At 43.2% G+C, this 19,197-nt stretch overlaps 1 protein-coding gene across 5 annotated transcripts in view; it reads left to right on the top strand.

Annotated features, from left to right (window-relative positions):
* Positions 1-9,547, top strand: part of TRANK1 (tetratricopeptide repeat and ankyrin repeat containing 1) — a 102,931-nt gene extending 93,384 nt beyond the window's left edge. For all 5 annotated transcript variants that reach the window (XM_034761086.1, XM_034761085.1, XM_034761082.1 and 2 more), the window contains 3 exons: positions 1,008-4,075; positions 6,587-6,688; positions 8,242-9,547. In XM_034761086.1, the coding sequence (XP_034616977.1) occupies positions 1,008-4,075; positions 6,587-6,688; positions 8,242-8,351 (3,280 nt within the window). In that variant the 3' untranslated portion in view covers positions 8,352-9,547. The remainder of the gene's footprint in view (positions 1-1,007; positions 4,076-6,586; positions 6,689-8,241) is intronic.
* Positions 9,548-19,197: the final 9,650 nt, after the last annotated feature.

The following is a 19,197-nucleotide window of genomic DNA, read 5'->3' as shown; positions in this document are numbered from 1 at the left end:
TAATTTGGAAAATAACTCTTATTCCCCCTGTACTTGGGATTTTTTTTTTTTTTTTAAAGAATAGCATTTACCAAATGTATAGAAATAGTTTGATTCAAAATTGGAAGTCTTAAAATTATTTTTAACATCTAATGTTTTATTTTAAATCAACCTTGCAAAATCATTTATGCAAATTTACCATCCCAGGCACAAAATCTACTTCTTCACTTTTATCATGAAAAAAATGATAATGAAAAGCTAATGATGACTTACTCACCTGTCAAAAAACATTTCTTTGCCCTAGGTGAGTGGGTGAGAAGACTATTGCAAGGTTGAAGTTTGGCTATGAAAAAAGTTTACTAATTTATTGACATCATATAACAGTAATTAACCAGCTGAATGTCAGAACTAATGTTGAAAAAGGAACCTTGATCTGCCACTCAGAAGCAACAAATGGGAAAAAGATTTATATTATATGCCGTACTATGGTGCACATGTATTCTGTTAATCATAAAGTGATCAGTGATTGATGTAAGCTTTTGTTTGGATTTACCAAGTTTGACCCCTGAAGAATGATATTTGATAACCTGAGGGTCTTAGTCTCAAAATTCTGGCTGTTCATGTAGAAGATTCATAATTATCATATGTATCTTAATAGGAGTTCATACCGCTGTGGTTTGAATTACTTTAATCTCACATTCATCATGATTTTAAAGCAGTTTGTAGCAAGACCCACTGATGTTCTGAGCTTCTAATCTGATTCCTGATTGAAATTTTAGTGGTCTTAATTCAGACAGCTTTAAATTGTAATGAAATGATTTGTAGATCTTTTAAAGTACTGTGATAATTTTTCATATTTCTGAGACCTCTTATCATTATGCACAACATTTGACGTGCGTCTGGAGTAGACCTGACTGGCACAGAATTATTACCTTGCTCGACATTGTGTGATCTTTTAAAAAATGCTAGATTGTGTCTGTTTCATTCATATATGGTAGTAACGTGACATTGATGTATCTTTATTCCAGATATGAAGAGATACTAAGGATGAAAAGGCAACCAGTTTCCAAACTTTCATACTCTGCAAACCAGTTTTATTTGGAAGCAGCTGCAAAATACTTGCGTGAAAACAAAACCAAGGAAATGATGGCAGTCCTCTCCAGACTTGACACCGAGGACCAGCTTGTATTCTTGAAATCACGCAAATGCTTGGTCCAAGCAGCAGACCTGTTGAAGAGGGAGGGTCGAGAGGAAGAGGCTGCTATGCTGATGAAACAGCATGGGTTTGTGTTGGAAGCAGCCAAGCTCACTACCAAAAAGGAATTTCGAGCATCATGTCTGCTTACTGCGGTCCGTTTTAGCATAACTGGCTGTTCAGAATTGGAAAACAGAGACACCATCCTGGAAGAAGCCTTAGAGCTTTGTAAGCAAACAAATCAAAAATCCAGCATTGCTGAGGCAACTTTTCTGCAGGGAGTTCTAAAGAAAGATTTTAGAAAGCTTGAAGAGGCCTTCTACAAGTTCTCGCCTTTGAATCATTATGCTGGTGTGGTGGAAGCGCTCTTTGAATCAACCCACTGCGAACCAAAAAGCCAGGACATCTTTGTTCTGGCATCGTGTGGTTTAGAGGCCCTTCTAAATCTGGTCAGAGCTCTCCAAAAAGCAACCACCAATGCTGAGAAAGAAATGGTCAGGTCATGTTTTGATTATTTTGGGATTTTGCCAATAGATGGCAGTGTTTGCCAGGTGTCTCAAAATGAAGCTGGACATATTCTTCAATTCTTGCCCGATAATCCTAGTCTGAAAGAGAAGAAAACTAAAGATCACTTCTTTGTAGGCCTGGAAGAGGTAAAGTCTGCACTGAATAAGCACTTTTTAAGCAGGCTGTGTTCAATTACATGCAGTATACTTGAGCAGAGTTACCCTGATATTTGCATGAAGTTCATTGCTGGCTTGAAGTGTGAGGATAAAACCTGTAAAGATTTCCATAGACCTTTGTTGCGTCATGAGGCAAAATCTATACTTCAGTGTAAAATACATCTGGCAGCAATAAATGGACTGTTGTTACAGGCCAAGAGAGTATTCCCAAAAGAGCTGTTGCATGAATTTAATGACATTGATGAAATTTTGACTGCAGATAAGTATGCATTATGCAAATCCCTATTAGATTTTGTTTTCCCTAAACATTTTCATCTGAGAGTGGTGTCTGAAAACCCAAAGGCATGCAAAGATATCTTGGGACTCAGTCAGTTTTCTAAACCCTGTAGGATGGTGCTGAAGGAGTACATCATATTTCAGTTTAAAAGTGAAAATGCCATAAATAGAAGAGAATCAACCGACTTATGGCTCAGGGCAATGCAAGTTTTCAGCTTGTCTTCTAGTTATCCTGAAGAATTTGAGAAGCTCCTTGTTAAGGAGGAAGATGATTATAACAAAGAACTGAAGTTACTAGAAGCTAAAAAATATGAAAAGGAGGATAGAGGCAGAGGAGGAAGATCCAAAGGGGTAGATGGCAGATATGGCATGTTGATACCTGATAAGTATTCTGGAAATGCAGAAAACACACACTTGTGTTTCATTCGACTTCTTGAAAATTCACTAGAGCGGCTCTATGTTTACAGAAACCCAGAAGACTGTAAGTGGATGTTTTTCCGTTTTATGAATGTCTTGGTGAAGAAATGCATTGAACCTCTGATTCCTAGCATAGGAAATACAGTGATGTTGCTGGAATTCCAGTATATTCTCTGTTGTGCCGTCCTGATGCGCCTCTGCAAGAACATTACTCTGTGTCTTCCGAAAAGTTACATCGCTCTCTTTCATTACTGGGAGTTTTTGTTCAGAAAAAGAGACCAGAAGAGAGAGATTAGAGACATCTTTTCCATTATACAGGAGTACAAACCAAAGGACACAAATGAGGCTCTGAAAGAGTTCAAATTTCATCTCCTTTATGTTGCAAAAGTTTTGTGCGGCGCTAAAAACAGTAATTTCAATGTTCTTCTTGATGCTTTTGGGGACAGCGATTGCATTACGTCAGGGGAAGCAGAGCGTACAATGGTGCTATGCTTAGTGATGTTAGTGAATGCCAATCAAGTGCTTAGTCCTAGATGTAAATCCCTTTTACATGAACACTTTCCTGAAATCAAGGCAAAGTTGATAAATATGAAAAAAGATTATCCATCCAAAGTGCCTGAAAGATTGGTTAAAATTGTGGAACGAGTGACTGATGCTGTAAATGTGAGGAAAATAGCAGAAGGCCTGCAGGAGCTGCTGATTGAACGAGATGAGGAGTACTTAGCTGACTGCCACTGGAAGTGGGACACTATGTATGCTAAAGGAGCAAGTATACGGGGCATCTTTTATGAGCAAGTAAATCTAGATAGATTTGAGTCATATTTGGATCCTTTGGAATATTTTGAGGAACCAGAAACGGAACTCGAAAGGGATCTCTATGTGGAAGAGAGAGAGGATCCCCTAACAGCCATAGCATCCATAAAGCAGCAGAAACAACAGCAGAAAGCTCATGCTAAGCAGAAATTGTGGCGTTTGTTTCTTTTAGCCTATTATTGCATAAAATGGAAGAGGAACTCCTGTTCAAAAGCAGATCCCAGTGGGATGGAAATGAAAGAATTGGTATCAGGAATCTTTAAAAAAGCAGATATTGACCGAACACAATGTGACCTCTGTGGAGTCAAATTTATTCAGGGTCCTGAAAACTACTTTAACCAGACAGAAGACTTTGAGAGAGAAACTTCTGAAGCTGTGACACCAAGAGAGACTGATCAGGGAGAAAAGGAGAGCATGAAAAGGAGTGAAACTGTTGTGGCGAGTGAGACTTATGTAAAGCACATATACCTGGATGAGCATAGAAATAAATACACTGCCTACCAGAATTATTTTGAATTTTTCAAAAGAAATGTGGATCCAAAATTACGTGAAGGGTTAGATGTAGTGGACACAATTGAACAAAATACCTGGTTCACAAGTCACTTGATATTTAAAGAACATTCCAATATGGTGCAAAAAAAAATTCAAGAAAACATTAAGAAGATTTCTGACATAGTAGAGGACGTCTATAAGAGAAAGGCTTGGGCTGATGGTAAGACTTTTTTGTTGTGTTGCCATCTCATCATTGCTTGTTGCTTGTATGGTCTTGTATTTTAGGTTCCTCCAACACTTGAATGATGTCTCAACGATATGAGATAAGTATGGGAGTGTCTATAAATATTTTTGTGCAGCGGTAATAATATAGGCCCTGATTTCTCCTTTTGTTTATTCTGATTTTCAGTGGAAGTACTCCTGATTTATCCTAGTGCAAGTGAATGGAGAATCAGGCCCATATTGTTATAGTCTGCTTGTAAAGAAAGATCTACACTGCCTCTCAGTTTTTGCCAAATGAAACGAGTTAAAATTAAGGATGCTGTTGACAGTCATATTTTATTTATTTAAATTTTATATTTCATGAACACACAGAAGAGTATTTAAATAATACAATCAGCAGATAAAATGAATAGTTCTAATAGGGTCTCAAGTTCAGCTCTTTGTTAAAGTCTTTTTTAATATTTTAGATACATGATCAGGTGCTGCTGTCATGCTTCTGTGGCAGTTTCTAACTTGTCTGAAGTGTACTTCTAGAAACACCTCTAAGGTTATGTCTACACTGAGAAGTTTTAGGAATTCTTCAGTTCTTGGTATAGCAGCTCCACTAGTACTAGCAAGATGGGAGCACTGGTGTTAGGGTAGTGTCAAGATTAGACTGTGCATTGGGTAAGAACACCTGCAGTTAGTCTCCACTTGTACCCCCAACACTGCTAGCACTGTGCTAGCTACACAATGCTAGCTACACTGATGCTAGACCAATGGTGGGAGCATTACTAAAGATCCTCAGTGTGGACAAGGCAAAAAAGCATTGCTAACAGTGACTGAACAGGAGTTGTATTACGTTTTATATCTTAGGAAATAAATATGTTGATACAAATATTATTTCATATTTGTTTACATATATTTGATGTTTTGCACTGTCTCTGGCAAGGAAAAATTAAATTAATAATGAGTGGGTGGATGATCTCGGAACAGAATAGAATGGACTAACTGCTCCTAGAAAAAAACTAGCACCTTAAACCAAAACCCTGCCATTAACTCTAGACCAGCCTTCAAAAGCATCATGGCAGTTCATCAACTGTGGCATAACATCCACTTGTCTAAGGTGACTTGTAATGAAAAAACGAATGATATTTCACTCACCCATCAAAAAAACCCTGCTTGCTGTGATGAATAGAATTTTGCAAGACTGTGTCATTCATAAGCCTGTGTTCACCAGTGTGTTACATAAGTCTTATGTTACTCCTCTCTTGGGAATGTTATACTATTTGGAAAATTGCTATATACAGACAAAGATGTAAAGTGCATAAAGTCAGTTTATTACACGTGCGATGGGCTTGCCTATCTGTGACCTTACGTTGTTGAAAGTTGCTGATTTTTATCTAGAACAAACCATATTCAAATGTCATGGTTTAAGGGTTTTTTTTTTTTTACACTTACGAGATAATTTTATTTTATATTTATTTATTTATTTAACTAATATACACAATCTTCGCAGTAGCAGAGAGATGTATTGTTATGTGCACTGGAAATACAAACATCTCTCACTGCTGCAGATTTTGGCTGACAGATGTCAAAGCAGTTTTCCCCTGTGGGAAAGCATAATACAGAACCACGGAAAGCTGAAGATTTCACTTCAGGTTGGGAGTCCTTTATTTCAAGTACAAAAATCTTGGTTAGTTAACAGACCCACCCGGACATGTTTTGACTTCTGTTTTAACATAATTAAGTAGTCGGCCACAACGTCAGATAGCGTAAGTCAGCATAGCTCCAGTGAAGTCAACACAGCTGTTTCTTTGGGAACTGTAGCAAACCTATCATCGGTTATTTGTCTAAGAAGTCATCTGCCAACTAGAGTACTTCCGTTCAATAAAAATTCTGATTATTATTGTAATACTAATTATTCACATACCTAATTGTTAATGATAGATTTAGCTGCAAGATCTCAGTACTTGTTATCTTTGTTTTTCCATCCTGGAGGAAACTTTACATACAAGTTTATATTTTGCTTCTGAAGTTTTTTTTGTTTTTTAAGTGTTTTTGTTAAGTCTGTAATATTACATTTGTAGTGTATTGTGCATGAACCTGTAGAGTTTAAGGGGATTGAGGAGAGAATTCAAGGAATCTTCTCATTTGCACCCTGCACAGAGCTAGCCATAATGTTGATGGGGAGTTTAGGCTGTGCATGGCCTTTCTAAAAGGGACAGGGTGAGGGTGTGGCTGTGACCACCCCCCCCCCCCCGCCCCTTCTGGCAGAGTTGATTGATGATGCGGAGAGGAGTGCATGCTCTATCCTCTTCCATGGTGGTCTCTCTCTCCCCTACAGCATGTACTTCTGGAAGCCCCCAGAAAGAATTCTTGTTGATTCAGACAAAATCCTTCCTAGAGTTTTCAGCGCAGCATGGTCCTATAACACCTTTCCTTTAGAGTGGGCTGTCTTTCTAAGTCACTATCCAGCCCTCAGATAATAAGCACGACCTTAGTATGTTTAACAATTTATCTATTTCAGCTGAAGAAATAATGGCCAAGCCTGTTAGCAGTTTATCCGTTAATCTTGGTGATGCTTGTAAATGGCTGAAGAGCACCGAGTCACACATGGTAAAGGAGGAAGGTACGTCATCAAATTATGCAAGTCTCCATATCCACAGAAATTATGTGGTTATATTTTAATTTGGAGGTACTCACCTTCTAGGTTTTATCAAGGCCCCTACCATTATTGCGTAGCCAAAGAGGACTGAGTAGGCTGTGTACGCAGGTAGTGGTGGGTCAGGTGCGCTGTTCAGAACAGAACAAATAACTATTAAAAGGGAAGGGAAATGGAACCTTCTTCACCAAACACTAGGGAATTTGTTTCTCAGAACTTTACAGCATCAGTATGTTTATGGACTGGTATCTGTATAACCCCAAGTTCTTAGGTCAGTGGTTTCTAATAGGAGTGATTGTTCTTAACCATTTTTTTACGTTCTCTTTTCATCTGGGTACAGAACAGAAGAAAGACAAGTCAAAGGGAAATAAAAAGATCCCTACCTGTAAAATATTCTTTCTATAAGACCTAGTGATTTGCATTTGTGCCTTAATCCATCACAACACTTAAGCATAAGCTTAACGTTAAGCATGGGAGTAGTTCTACTAACTTCCTTGGGAGTACTTTGGTGCTTAAAATTAAGCATGTACCTAAGTGTTGGATTAGGGCAATAATAATGATGTTGAGAAAGGAGGCAGTATCCAGTAATAAAGCTTCTTGAATGTCATGTTTTTCTAATCTAAAGCTGTGGTTTTAGACCAGTGATTTTGATCACCATTACGTATCCTGTTATCCTCTGACAATACAAAGAAAGAGATAATTAAAACATAGTATGAGTGAGCTCTTAGTTCTACAAACAGCATTAAAGCCTTATTCCTGCTCTCTTTTGAGGTCAATGCGGAAATGCTTACTGATTCCAGTGGTAGCAGAATCGGTCCTGAGTGTCTGTCCACCATTAGCAGGAGGAATCCAAGGGAGAAATAAGTGCTTTGACACACCGATTAGCCATTAAGACATGCTCTTCTGTTCACGTCAAAACTTAATAGAGGAAAAATACTTTATTAAAAAGAAGTCATGATCATAAATAAAATTAAGTCTTCAATGCAAAAGGTATATCGAAGCAACAGAGACTGTAATGTTCATACCAAAAAATGACTTGTAATTGATTCATTGGTTGAAGCTAATGAGTCTACTCAAGAAAGGTAATTATTTTAACACTTAGGTTAAGATGCTTTTGTTCTTAATTTTGCAATCATAAAATGTAAATATGCAAGAGGAAACTGCGAAGAAACTATTGCTGCTAGGAAAGCTTTCAGAGAAACTTTGCCTCCCCCCTCCCATATTTAGCTTTAATAGTGGTACTTCATTAAACTTGATTTTATTTATTTGGTTGTAAATTATTTTATTATATAAGATTGGTTCACCAGTTCATCCTTATTCAGCAACACACTTTAGCACATGCTTAAGTCTTCTTGAAGTCAGTTGGTCTTAAGCACAAGTTCCATACCACCTTGTGCTTAAGTGCTTTGTTGAATTGGGGCCTGAATAGGAAATGGCTATAGTGTGGGTTTGGTAATGCCTTTAGGAAAAGAAAGTTTCAATCTTATACACTTTTGAACAATTTGTTGTTTTTTAAATAGGTTTTGCAGATGACAAAGACTTTGAAAATGAAGGAGAGGATGAAATGGCAGCTTTTGAAGAACTAATCCCTAAAAAGTCTTCAAGAAAAAAAGGAAAACGTAGAAAATAATAATTTGAAAAATATGCAGATGACTATCCCACCCTGTACCTCTGTAATTTAGGAATAAAACTGTTAAAGGCTTTAATAGAAAAAAATATAACGGGATAGGGACAGCAAGGGGGAAAATGTGAAAAATACCAGCAAAGATTTTTTACTTTTGATTGTTTTTAATCATTTATTTTGGGGGAACAGTGACCTACCTGCTTGAAGTTATTTTATAAATTTATGTATTTTAAAAAATAAACTGCAACAGGGCAAACTTCAGGCAGAACCAAATGGGCAGCTCAGAAGTGACAAATGCCAGCATGTAACTTAAGTCATGTCTACATTAGCAAGCTTACAGCGGCACCGATGCAGCTGTAAAATCGCTCATGTAGCCGCTGTATGCCGATGGGCGAGAGCTCTCCTGTCATCATAATTAAACCACCTCCAATGAGCGGCAGTAGCTATGTGGGTGGGAGAGCGTCTCCCACCGACATACAGCTGTCCACACTGGTGTTTCTCTCAGTGTAACTTACGTTGCTCAGAGGGGTGTTCCTCCTCCCTCCCCCTGCCCCCCCCACATTCCTGAGTAACATAAGTTATACCAACAAAAGTGCTAGTGTAGACGCAGCCTTACTAATTTGAAATGAGCCAGTGGAAAGAATAGCACTTTTCTGCCTCTACTCAGGGGTGTTTCTCCATCTATTCCTTTTCCTGCTTTTAATTTGCATCTTTGCCATCCTGCTGAGCTGGAACACTCATGGGGAGGAAGATGATTTCTGATTTTTTTTTTTTTTTTCTTGGAGGATTTTATTATCTTTTTTTTGGACTGTCCAAGACAGCTTGTCCCTGGAGGACATGGTTTCAGATAGCCATGGTGAACTAGCCATGTTTGGAGGAACTTAAATCTCCTTGGGGGAACTTGCAATATCTCTTCTATTAATTCCAGAGTCAGGAATGGTGAGTACAGAGAGTTCTAAACACATTTGTATGTGTGTTCTATCACCATTGTATACATCTCTAGTTAGATATGGACAAGAAGTCTTTTTTTCCTATTTGTTCTTGATTTGATTATGCTCTGTACATATCAAAAACATCTGATGATTCTATAAAGTTAAAGATTGTTTATACATTTTACTCATTTTATAGATTTGACTTGCCAAAAAAAAATCTTTACATGTAGTACATTTTATAAAGCCAACAAGACTGATGTTATAGCCTGATGTTGTGTCATTTTTTAAATTGCTGTGCAAGGGCCGTATAGAACTGCTCATATAAAAGAGCTGCGGGATTTGGGACAAAGTACAGAATGTGTAATGGTGCTCACCACCACTGCAATTTCTGGCAGTTCACATCTCTGTTATATACTCTTAGGATGTTTTTGGTATTTTTAATAATTATGTGTTACTATGTGGCTGAGATATTTAGTTTTGAAAAGGTAGCTATTTTGTTTTCACATATCAAATTGTTTTAGCAGTTACCAGACCCGTCAAGAGAAATTTGGGGCCCTGATACATAGGGTTCATGATCCCTCTCCCATTTCACTTTGGTTACATAGACATTAGACTTTTTTTTGGGGGTGGGTACTGACCTCAGGGGCCCTGGTACAGTTGTCCCTCTATTTTTCCCATCACCCACCCTGGTAGCTACCTAAGCATTTTCCTCTGGGCCCCTGGGCCCATTGCTTTGGAAATTGGATGCATTGCATTGATAAAAGCAAAACATCAGTGTGGACCTGGGCAATATGGGCAGCAATAATAGCCATCTATCAAGTACCAAACACCCATCCATCACAAGAAGAAAAATTTATTATCCGATGGCATTTTCAGTATGGTCTATGAAATGAGTGGATTGGTCTCATTTTGATTTTTTTCCGAGGTGGTGTCCACATCCCATCAGAGACTATCACAGTTGGCAACTTGGGAATGGTCATGAAAACTGATCTACTCGTTCTGCTCTAAGCGTGGTACATCCAGGCTGGGGTGAAGGTGCCGTGGCGGTGGAGTTGCCCATACTCTGTGTGCTCCTTCTTTAGCTTTCAGGGCTGTATATCTAGTGCACGTGTACAGCTAGTAACCTTGAAGGTGTGTTTTGTTTTCTTCTTAGCTCCCCCAACCCTGCCAAACAAATAGGAATATTAACATTTTAAAGCCTATATTCCTGTAACATTAAAGTCAAGTGTTTAAATACTCTTGAGTCAAAGAATAAAAAAGGTAAGATTCTCAGTAACTTTCTTGGCTATTTTGCACATACTGCATGTTGAAATTTCAGTCAGTTAATTTTTTTTAAATTTGTATCTTAAGATTTTGGTTTTTGTTCACTGTAAACTATAAATCTATGGGAGGGTCATGCAAACATTACTCCAAGAACCTTAACTGTTGAGTTTCCTGACTTGAGTGTTTAAATTCTTGACTTTAATGTTAGCTAAACAGTTTTTGTATTTTAATTACATTTCATATTTGAAAAGCCCTTCACATTTATATTTCAGTTATTACATATATACTGGCCTTCACTTTAGTGAAAAAGTTAGACATTTAGGTGTGTTTTCCCATAAAAAGCATTTAAAAAACAAATAAAATTACTGTAACAGACCAAAAAGTTGAAACAGATATAACAAAAGCAAAAACTTAAGCTTAAAAGCCAAATCATAGTACACTTGTACAGGGACTTTAGATTCTTTGTGTGGATCCATCTATGCAAAGGAAACGGCAAATAAATGCAAATGAATCCATACAAAAAATCTGACTCCAGTTTTGGATCAGAGTTGCTGGATGGAAGCAGTCTCAGCAGTGAGCTGAATTCAAACAGCTCCCTAAAGTCTCTGAAGTTCACATTCAGATTTCCAACCCCCACCCCTTCAAATTCAGGAGTGTCTGGATCCAGAGTTTGGCTCTCCTCAAATAGAGACAGGAAATCTGGGTCTGAAGATCAAATCTCAGTGCTTGGCTTGAGCCTCTTTTTGGTGTACATAAATTCTTGCCCTCCCCCTGGCCATTCTCTTTGAATAAAAAACCCTCTGTTCATGAACCCTATCCTAATGTGTGATTAATGCAATGACGTTACAGTTCATTCAAATCTCTCTCGGTTTATTTGATGATTTAGTGTAATGTTCCTGCCTCTCAGGGCGTCCCCTTCGGCGGTGGAGAATCAGTGCTCATGGCTGGTTAGTCTCTCGGCGGTTCTGGCCTGCGGCTGTGCAACTGAGCAGGTCAACTATCTGAAGCTCAGGTGTAGCTGAGCAAATCAACAATCAGTGGTTCAGGTCTTCTGGCCGAAGGGTTAGCACTCATCCAGCCCTGAGTGCGGAGCCAGAGGTAGGGGGAACTTGGGTCCATCCTGCTCCACCGGGTCCCAAAACAGGGCCCTAGAAATGATAGGTTGACAGGAGAACAGGATTACTGTCTTGCCTCCCTCCAACACTGGAGGATCCATGTTTCTGTTCCCTGGCATTCCTACCAGCATCTGAAGGGACTGCTCCATGGCCTCTGGGGCCTGGTTCCCGGTCTTGTTATCGGGCAGCCTGCTCTCCACTCCCTCGTTGGGCCTCTCAATCTCTTCAGGCAGCAGCTGGCTTTCCCTCCAAGCCAGCTCCAGAAGATTGTCACCCACCACAGCCGGTCATGGGCTCTTCTGGTAGTTTGGCTCCCTAGGAAGGACAACTAACTCCTTCCCTGGTCCTTCTCAACTGAGCTGCGGGGCCCTGTTCTTATGCTTCTTACCCTGCTCTGCCCCTGCACTTCCTGCAGAGACTGTACTCTTTCAGAAGAAAAATGTATTCGTCTTCAAGCTTCCAGTTATGAGTGGTGAACTATCAGGCTCTCCTGGGCCAGTACAAACTCAATCTGTGGGGCTCCCTGCCCATATTTGAGGACTCTCTCCAGGAGCGGGATAAGGAGTTCAGGGCGCTCGTGGAGGAAGGGGCAATGCCAGCTTGAGCTTCCCTGCAGGCTGCCTCGGATGCTGCGGACACGGCCGCGCAATCGATGGCCTCAGCGGTGTCCATGAGACGGGCATCATGGCTCTTACTCTCTGGGCTGTCCAGCGAGGCGCAGTCTTCCTGCAGGACCTCCCATTTGATGGGAAAGTCCTGTTTGCAAAGGAAACAGATACAACCCTGCATGGCATGAAGGACTCCCGGACGACCCTCCAGACACTGGGCCTATATGTCCCGGCTCCGACAAAACCTAAATTTAAGCTGCAGCAGATTTCTACCCTGGCCGCCCTCCCGAAGTACGAGGCCGCCTATAAGAAGCAGCGGGACTGTAAGAGATGCCCCCCAGCCTGGACCCTCTAAGGGCAAGCAGGTGGGAAAAAGGCGGTTTTGTCGGGACGCTCGGGTGCGTCCCCAGTCCTCGTCAGGGATCCACTGTCAGCAAGTTTGCAGATGACACTAAACTGGGAGGAGTGGTAGATACACTGGAGGGTAGGGATAGGATACAGGGTAGGGATAGGACCTAGACAAATTAGAGGATTGGGCCAAAAGAAACCTGATGAGGTTCAACAAAGACAAGTGCAGAGTCCTGCACTTAGGACGGAAGAATCCCGTGCACTGTTACAGACTAGGGACCGAATGGCTAGGAAGCAGTTCTGCAGAAAAGGACCTAGGGGTTACAGTGGACGAGAAGCTGGATATGAGTCAACAGTGTGCCCTTGTATCAGAGGGGTAGCCGTGTTAGTCTGAATCTGTAAAAAGCAACAGAGGGTCCTGTGGCACCTTTAAGACTAACAGAAGTATTGGGAGCATAAGCTTTCGTGGGTAAGAACCTCACTTCTTGCATCTGAAGAAGTAAGGTTCTTACCCACGAAAGCTTATGCTCCCAATACTTCTGTTAGTCTTAAAGGTGCCCCAGGACCTAGTGTGCCCTTGTTGCCAAGAAGGCTAGCGGCATTTTGGGCTGTATAAGTAGGGGCATTGCCAGCAGCTCGAGAGACGTGATCGTTCCCCTCTATTTGACATTGGTGAGGCCTCATCTGGAGTACTGTGTCCAGTTTTGGGCCCCACACTACAAGCAGGATGTGGAAAAATTGGAAAGAGTCCAGCAGAGGGCAACAAAAATGATTAGGGGGCTGGAGCACATGACTTAGGAGGAGCGGCTGAGGGAACTGGGATTGTTTAGTCTGCAGAAGAGAAGAATGAGCGGGGATTTGATAGCTGCTTTCAACTACCCGAAAGGGGGTTCCAAAGAGGATGGATCTAGACTGTTCTTAGTGGTACCTGATGACGGAATAAGGAGTAATGGTCTCAAGTTGCAGTTGGGGAGGTTTAGGTTGGATATTAGGAAAAACTTTTTCATTAGGAGGGTGGTGAAGCACTGGAATTGGTTACCTAGGGAGGTGGTGGAATCTCCTTCCTTAGAGGTTTTTAAGGTCAGGTTTGACAAAGCCCTGGCTGGGATGATTTAGTTGGGAATTGGACCTGCTTTGAGCAGGGGGTTGGACTAGATGACCTCCTGAGGTCCCTTCCAACCCTGATACTCTATGATCCAACCCCAATAAAACTTCCCTTCTCCAACCGGTTTTGTGCTTTCCTCCCGGAATTGTCGCGGATCACCTTGGACCGATGGGTCCTCAACACCACCTCCTGGGGTTACACCCTCCAGTTTACCTCCTCCCTGCCCAACTGCCCCCGTCCCTCCTGAGGGACCCCTCTCACAAAGCTCTGCTCGAGCAGGAGGTGAGGCGGCTCCTGGAATTAGAAGTGATAGAGGCGGTGCCTGAGGAGTTCATGGGCAAGGAGTACTACTCCTGTTACTTCCTTATCCCGAAGGCCAAAGGGGGGCTCAGACCCATACTGGACCTACGGGGCCTAAACCAGCACATGGTGAAGCTCAAATTCCGCATGGTCTCCCTGGCCTCCATCATCCCCTCCCTGGATCCCAGGGACTGGTACGCTGCTCTCGATCTACAGGACGCGTACTTCCACATCCATATATTTGAGGGGCACAGGTGCTTCCTCCGGTTTGTGGTGGGACACAATCATTACCAATTTACAGTCCTCCCATTTGGACTGTCCACTGCCCCCAGGATGTTTACAAAATGCATGTCGGTGGTAGCGGCCTATCTCAAACGGCAGGGGCTCCAGATATTTCCTTTTCTGGACAATTGGCTTGTCAAGGGAACCTCCAGGTCACAGGTGAGGGATCACGTGGCACTCCTCCTGTCCACGTGCATGGCCTTGGGACTACTGATAAACAATACCAAGTCCACATTAGTCCCGGTCCAACGCATTGAGTTTATCGGGGTGCTCTTGGACGCAATGTTGGCCAGGGCCTTTCTCCCGCCAGACAGATTTGAGACCCTGAAGGGTCTCATCGACTCGGTCACGAGGTTCCCGGTTACAACAGCCAGGGTTTGCCTGCAGCTCTTTGGCCATATGTCAGTGTGCACGTACGTGGTGCGTCACGCCAGACTCAGGATGAGGCCCCTCCAGCTCTGGCTGTCCTTGAATTTCTCCTAGGCCAAAGACGGGATGGACAAGGTCCTCTCAGTGCCAGACTCAGTGATCACCTCCCTGAGGTGGTGGTCCACTCCAAGCAACATACTCCAAGGGGTCCTGTTCAGGGACAAGGCCCAGTCGTTCGAGCTGGTGTCTGATGCGTTGGACTTAGGTTGGGGAGCCCACGTGGGGAGCGTTCAGACCTAAGGTCTGTGGTCGGCTCAAGACCTGACCCTACATATAAATGTCAAAGAACTCAGGGCAGTGCGGCTGGCGTGTATGGCCTTCTGCTCACGCCAGGAGGGCAAGGAAGGCAAGGTCCTCATGGACAATACAGCCTCTATGTTCTATATCAACAGGCAAGGCGGGGCCCGGTCCTCTGCCCTCTGCCACACAGCCCTCAATATATAGCCCACAATATCCACCTGAAGGCCTTCCACTTATCAGGCGCCTGGAAAGAGAGGGCGGATCGCCTAAGCAGGGACTTTGCCTCACAACATGAGTGGTCCCTCCACCTGGAAGTGGCCCACTAGCTCTTCCAAAGGTGGGGAACTCTCCAGGTGGACCTGTTCGCGTCTCAACAGAACTGGCAATGCCCCCGGTTCTGCTCCAGGGGGTGTTTGGGGAGGGGCGCTATCTGTGATGACTTTCTCCTATCCTGGTCAGGCATGCTCCTCTACGCCTTTCCCCCATTCCCTCTAATCAGCAGGGTCCTGGAAAAGATAAAGTTGGACAAGGCCTGGGTCCTCCTAATTGCCCAGGCAGTACTGGTACGGGACCCTCATGAGCCTGGCGGTAGCTCCGCCATGGCGGTTACCGCTCCGCCCGGACCTGCTCTCACAGGATCAGGGCTGCCTCCTCCACCCCAACCTGGCGGCACTCCATCTCACGGCGTGGCTGCTCAATGGTTAGGGGGAGAAGAGAGGGCGTGCTCGGAACAGGTTCAGTGCATCCTCCTTAAAAGTAGATGGCCCTCCACTTGCTGTGCTTATTTGGCTAAGTGGTCATGATTCTCTAGGTGGGCAACGGACCAGGGTGTCTCCCCAGTGTCCGCCCCATCCAGCTTGCCCTTGATGACCTCCTCCACCTGAGGGCCGAGGGCCTGGCGCCCTCATCGGTCAAGGGGCCCCCATTTGAGCCGTTGGCCACTTGCTCCTAGTCTCATCTTCTGTGGAAGGTGGCATTTCTGGTTGCTATCATGTCGGCTAGACGAGTCTCGGAGCTCAGGGCCCTGACCTCCAAACCCTAGAACACGGTTTTTCACAAGGACAAGGTCTAGCTCCGCCCACACCTCATGTTCCTTCCTAAGGTGGTCTCCACATACCACGTGAGTCAGGACATTTTTCTACCGGTCCTCTGCCCCAAGCCTCACACATCCAGTGAGGAATGCCGCCTCCACACGCTCGACATGCGGTGGGCTTTGGCTTTCTACCTCGAACGGACTAAGCCGTTCAGAAAGTCCTCACAACTGTTTGTCGCCTCGGCTAAGCGTGCGGGGGGCCAGCCGATCTCCACCCAGAGGCTTTCCAACTGGATCACTTCCAGTCCTGTTATGAGCTGGTGGGCGTTCCCCCGCCGCCCATTGTGAGGGCACACTCGACCCGGGCGCAGGCCTCGTCGGCTGCCTTCTTGGCCCATGTCCCCATCCAGGACATTTGTAGGGCTGCCATGTGGTCCTCGGTTTACACGTTCACCTCGCACTATGCGATTGTCTCCCAAACCAGATGACACTGGGTTCGGCAGGGCCGTCCTCCATCCTGGGAACTTGTGAACTCCTACCCATCTCCAACAGATATAGCTTGGAATCACCTACTGTTGAATACACGAGCAATCACTCAAAGAAGAAAAAACAGTTACCTTTTTGGTAACTGGTGTTCTTCGAGATGTGTTGCTCATGTCTGTTCCACATCCCATCCTCCTTCCCCTCTGTCGGAGTTGTCTGGCAAGAAGGAACTGAGGGTGGGGGGAGCGCGCAGCTCCCCTTATACCGCACCAGGCAGGGGCCACTCCAGGGGTCGTGGGGGGTGCTTTCCACCCCTCCCCCCACGGGTACTGCTCGGGGAAAAACTTCCGGCACCAGTGCACGTGGCAAGTATGCACGCCTACTGTGGAATAGACATGAGCAACACATCTCGAAGAACATCAGTTATGGAAAAGGTAACTGCTTTTTCTCAAACTTTTGTATTGGTGACCCCTTTCACACAGCAAGTCTCTGAGTGCCATCAACCCCCCCCCATAAATTCAAAACACACTTTTAGAAATATTTAATACTATTATAAATGCTGGAGGAGAAGTGGGGTTTCGGATGCTGCATACTGTTTTTGTTGCAAACTCTTCCAGTCTAATGTTCCATCCCCATTGGGTTCTACAGGAACAAAGGACTAGAAAAATCTGGCTAGAAATCTGGCATGCCATGAGAAGGCAGCAAATCACCAGAGAGCATTCCCTAAGTGGAAAGAGCTTGAGATGAGACTAAGGTTAAAGGCCACCATAGATGATCAGCATCAAGAGAAGATTGCATCAGAGTCTCTTTACTGGCAAAATGTTCTGAAAAGACTCATTGCCATTGTGAGAATGCCTGCTACCCAAAACCTAGCACTGCATGCACTTCAGATCAGCTGTATGTGCCAAACAATGGAAACTTCCTTAAAATTGTGGTGCTGATGGCTGAGTTTGATGCTGTACTCCAGGAGCATCTAAGAAGAGTCATCACCCAAGAAATGTACACACACAACTACCTTGGAAAAACAATTCAAAATGAGATCATACAGTTACTGGCAACAAAAGTCAAACAGAAGATTGTGGCAGATCTGAAATCAGCAAGATATTACTCTGTTATTCTGGACTGCACACCTGGCATCAGCCATACGGAACACATGACTTTAATGGTGCGTTTTGTAACAACAGAACCTAGTGAAAATGTCCCTGCAATGGTGACTGTCAGAGAGCATTTTCTAGAATTTATTGACATTGATGATACTACAGAGGTGGTATGACAAATGTGCTTCTTAAAAAGCTGGAAGATACGGGAATTGCGATAGCTGATGTGAGAGGTCAGGGCTATGATAATGGTGCCAACATGAGAGGAAAGAACAGAGGAGTGGAGACACGGATCCGAGAGTTTAAACCCTCGAGCTTTTTTTGTCCCATGCAGTTCTCATTCATTGAACTTGGTGGTCAGTGATGCAGCATCAGCTTCTAGTGAGGCTGCTGAATTTTTTAATGTAATTCAAAGCATCTATGCATTTTTCTCTGCATCAACTCATCGATGGCAAATTTTGAAGCAACATTTAGAAAGATCCCCTCTGACACTGAAACCATTGAGTGCCACATGATGGGAAAGTCGAGTGAAGGCGATAAATCCTATCAAACACCAAAATTGGGAAGATAGATGATGCCATAGTTGCCATTATGGAGGATAATGCTATGACAGGAAGTGTTTGTGGGAGAACAGTGGCAGAAGGAAATGGAATCACCAGAAACATACATAACTTCCAATTTCTGTGTGGTTTAGTGTTGTGGCATGACATACTGTTTGAAATAAATGTTGTAAGCAAGAGACTCCAAGGTGTTGACCTTGATATATCTGGAGCAATGGAACAACTGGACAAAGCAAAGACATACCTACAGTCTTATCGGTCAGATGAGGGATTTCAAAACGTTCTGAAGAGTGCACAGAAGTTGGCAGAGGAACTTCACACTGAAGCTATTTTCCCACCCATTCAAGAATACAAGAGTCACCGAAGAAGACGACATTTTGATTATGAGACATGGGATAATCCCATAAGAGACCCCAAACAACAATTCAAAGTTATATTCTTTAACCAGGTGCTAGATTGTGCAATACAGTCAGTTGAAGAATGTTTCATGCTGCTCAGGGAATGCAGCAGTATATTTGGGATGTTGTACGATATTCCAAAACTCCTCACTGTACCTGAAGAAGACCTACACCTCAATGCAGGGCACTAGAGACAGTGTTGACACATGATGACATGCGCGATATTGATGCGAGTGATTTAGGTGATGAACTGAAAGCCCTTTCAAGATACATTTCAGAGGATCAACTCCAAAGGCTGTTCTGGAATATATGTGCACAAATAAGATGACAGCCCTCTTTCCAAATGCTTTTGTTGCTCTGCGCATACTTCTAACACTTCCTGTAACAGTTGCCAGTGGAGAACGCAGCTTCTCCAAGCTGAAGTTAATAAAAACACATCTACGCTCCACAATGACACAGGAGAGGCTGGTCGGCCTTGCAACCATCTCAATAGATCATGAGCTGGCCCAGACTGTGGACCTTCAGGAAGCAGTTCAAATCTTTGCAACCAAGAAGGCACAGAAAGCACCACTTTGATTATTCAAACAGATAAAAATGCCAGTGTTTACTATGCAGACAAGAAAAGTTACATTTGCTGTTCAGGCGTTTGAAAGTTAAGT

The sequence above is a fragment of the Trachemys scripta genome, chromosome 2, assembly GCF_013100865.1.
Source record: "Trachemys scripta elegans isolate TJP31775 chromosome 2, CAS_Tse_1.0, whole genome shotgun sequence".
Classification (NCBI taxonomy): domain Eukaryota; kingdom Metazoa; phylum Chordata; order Testudines; family Emydidae; genus Trachemys; species Trachemys scripta.
This window is presented reverse-complemented; position numbering and strand designations above follow the sequence as displayed.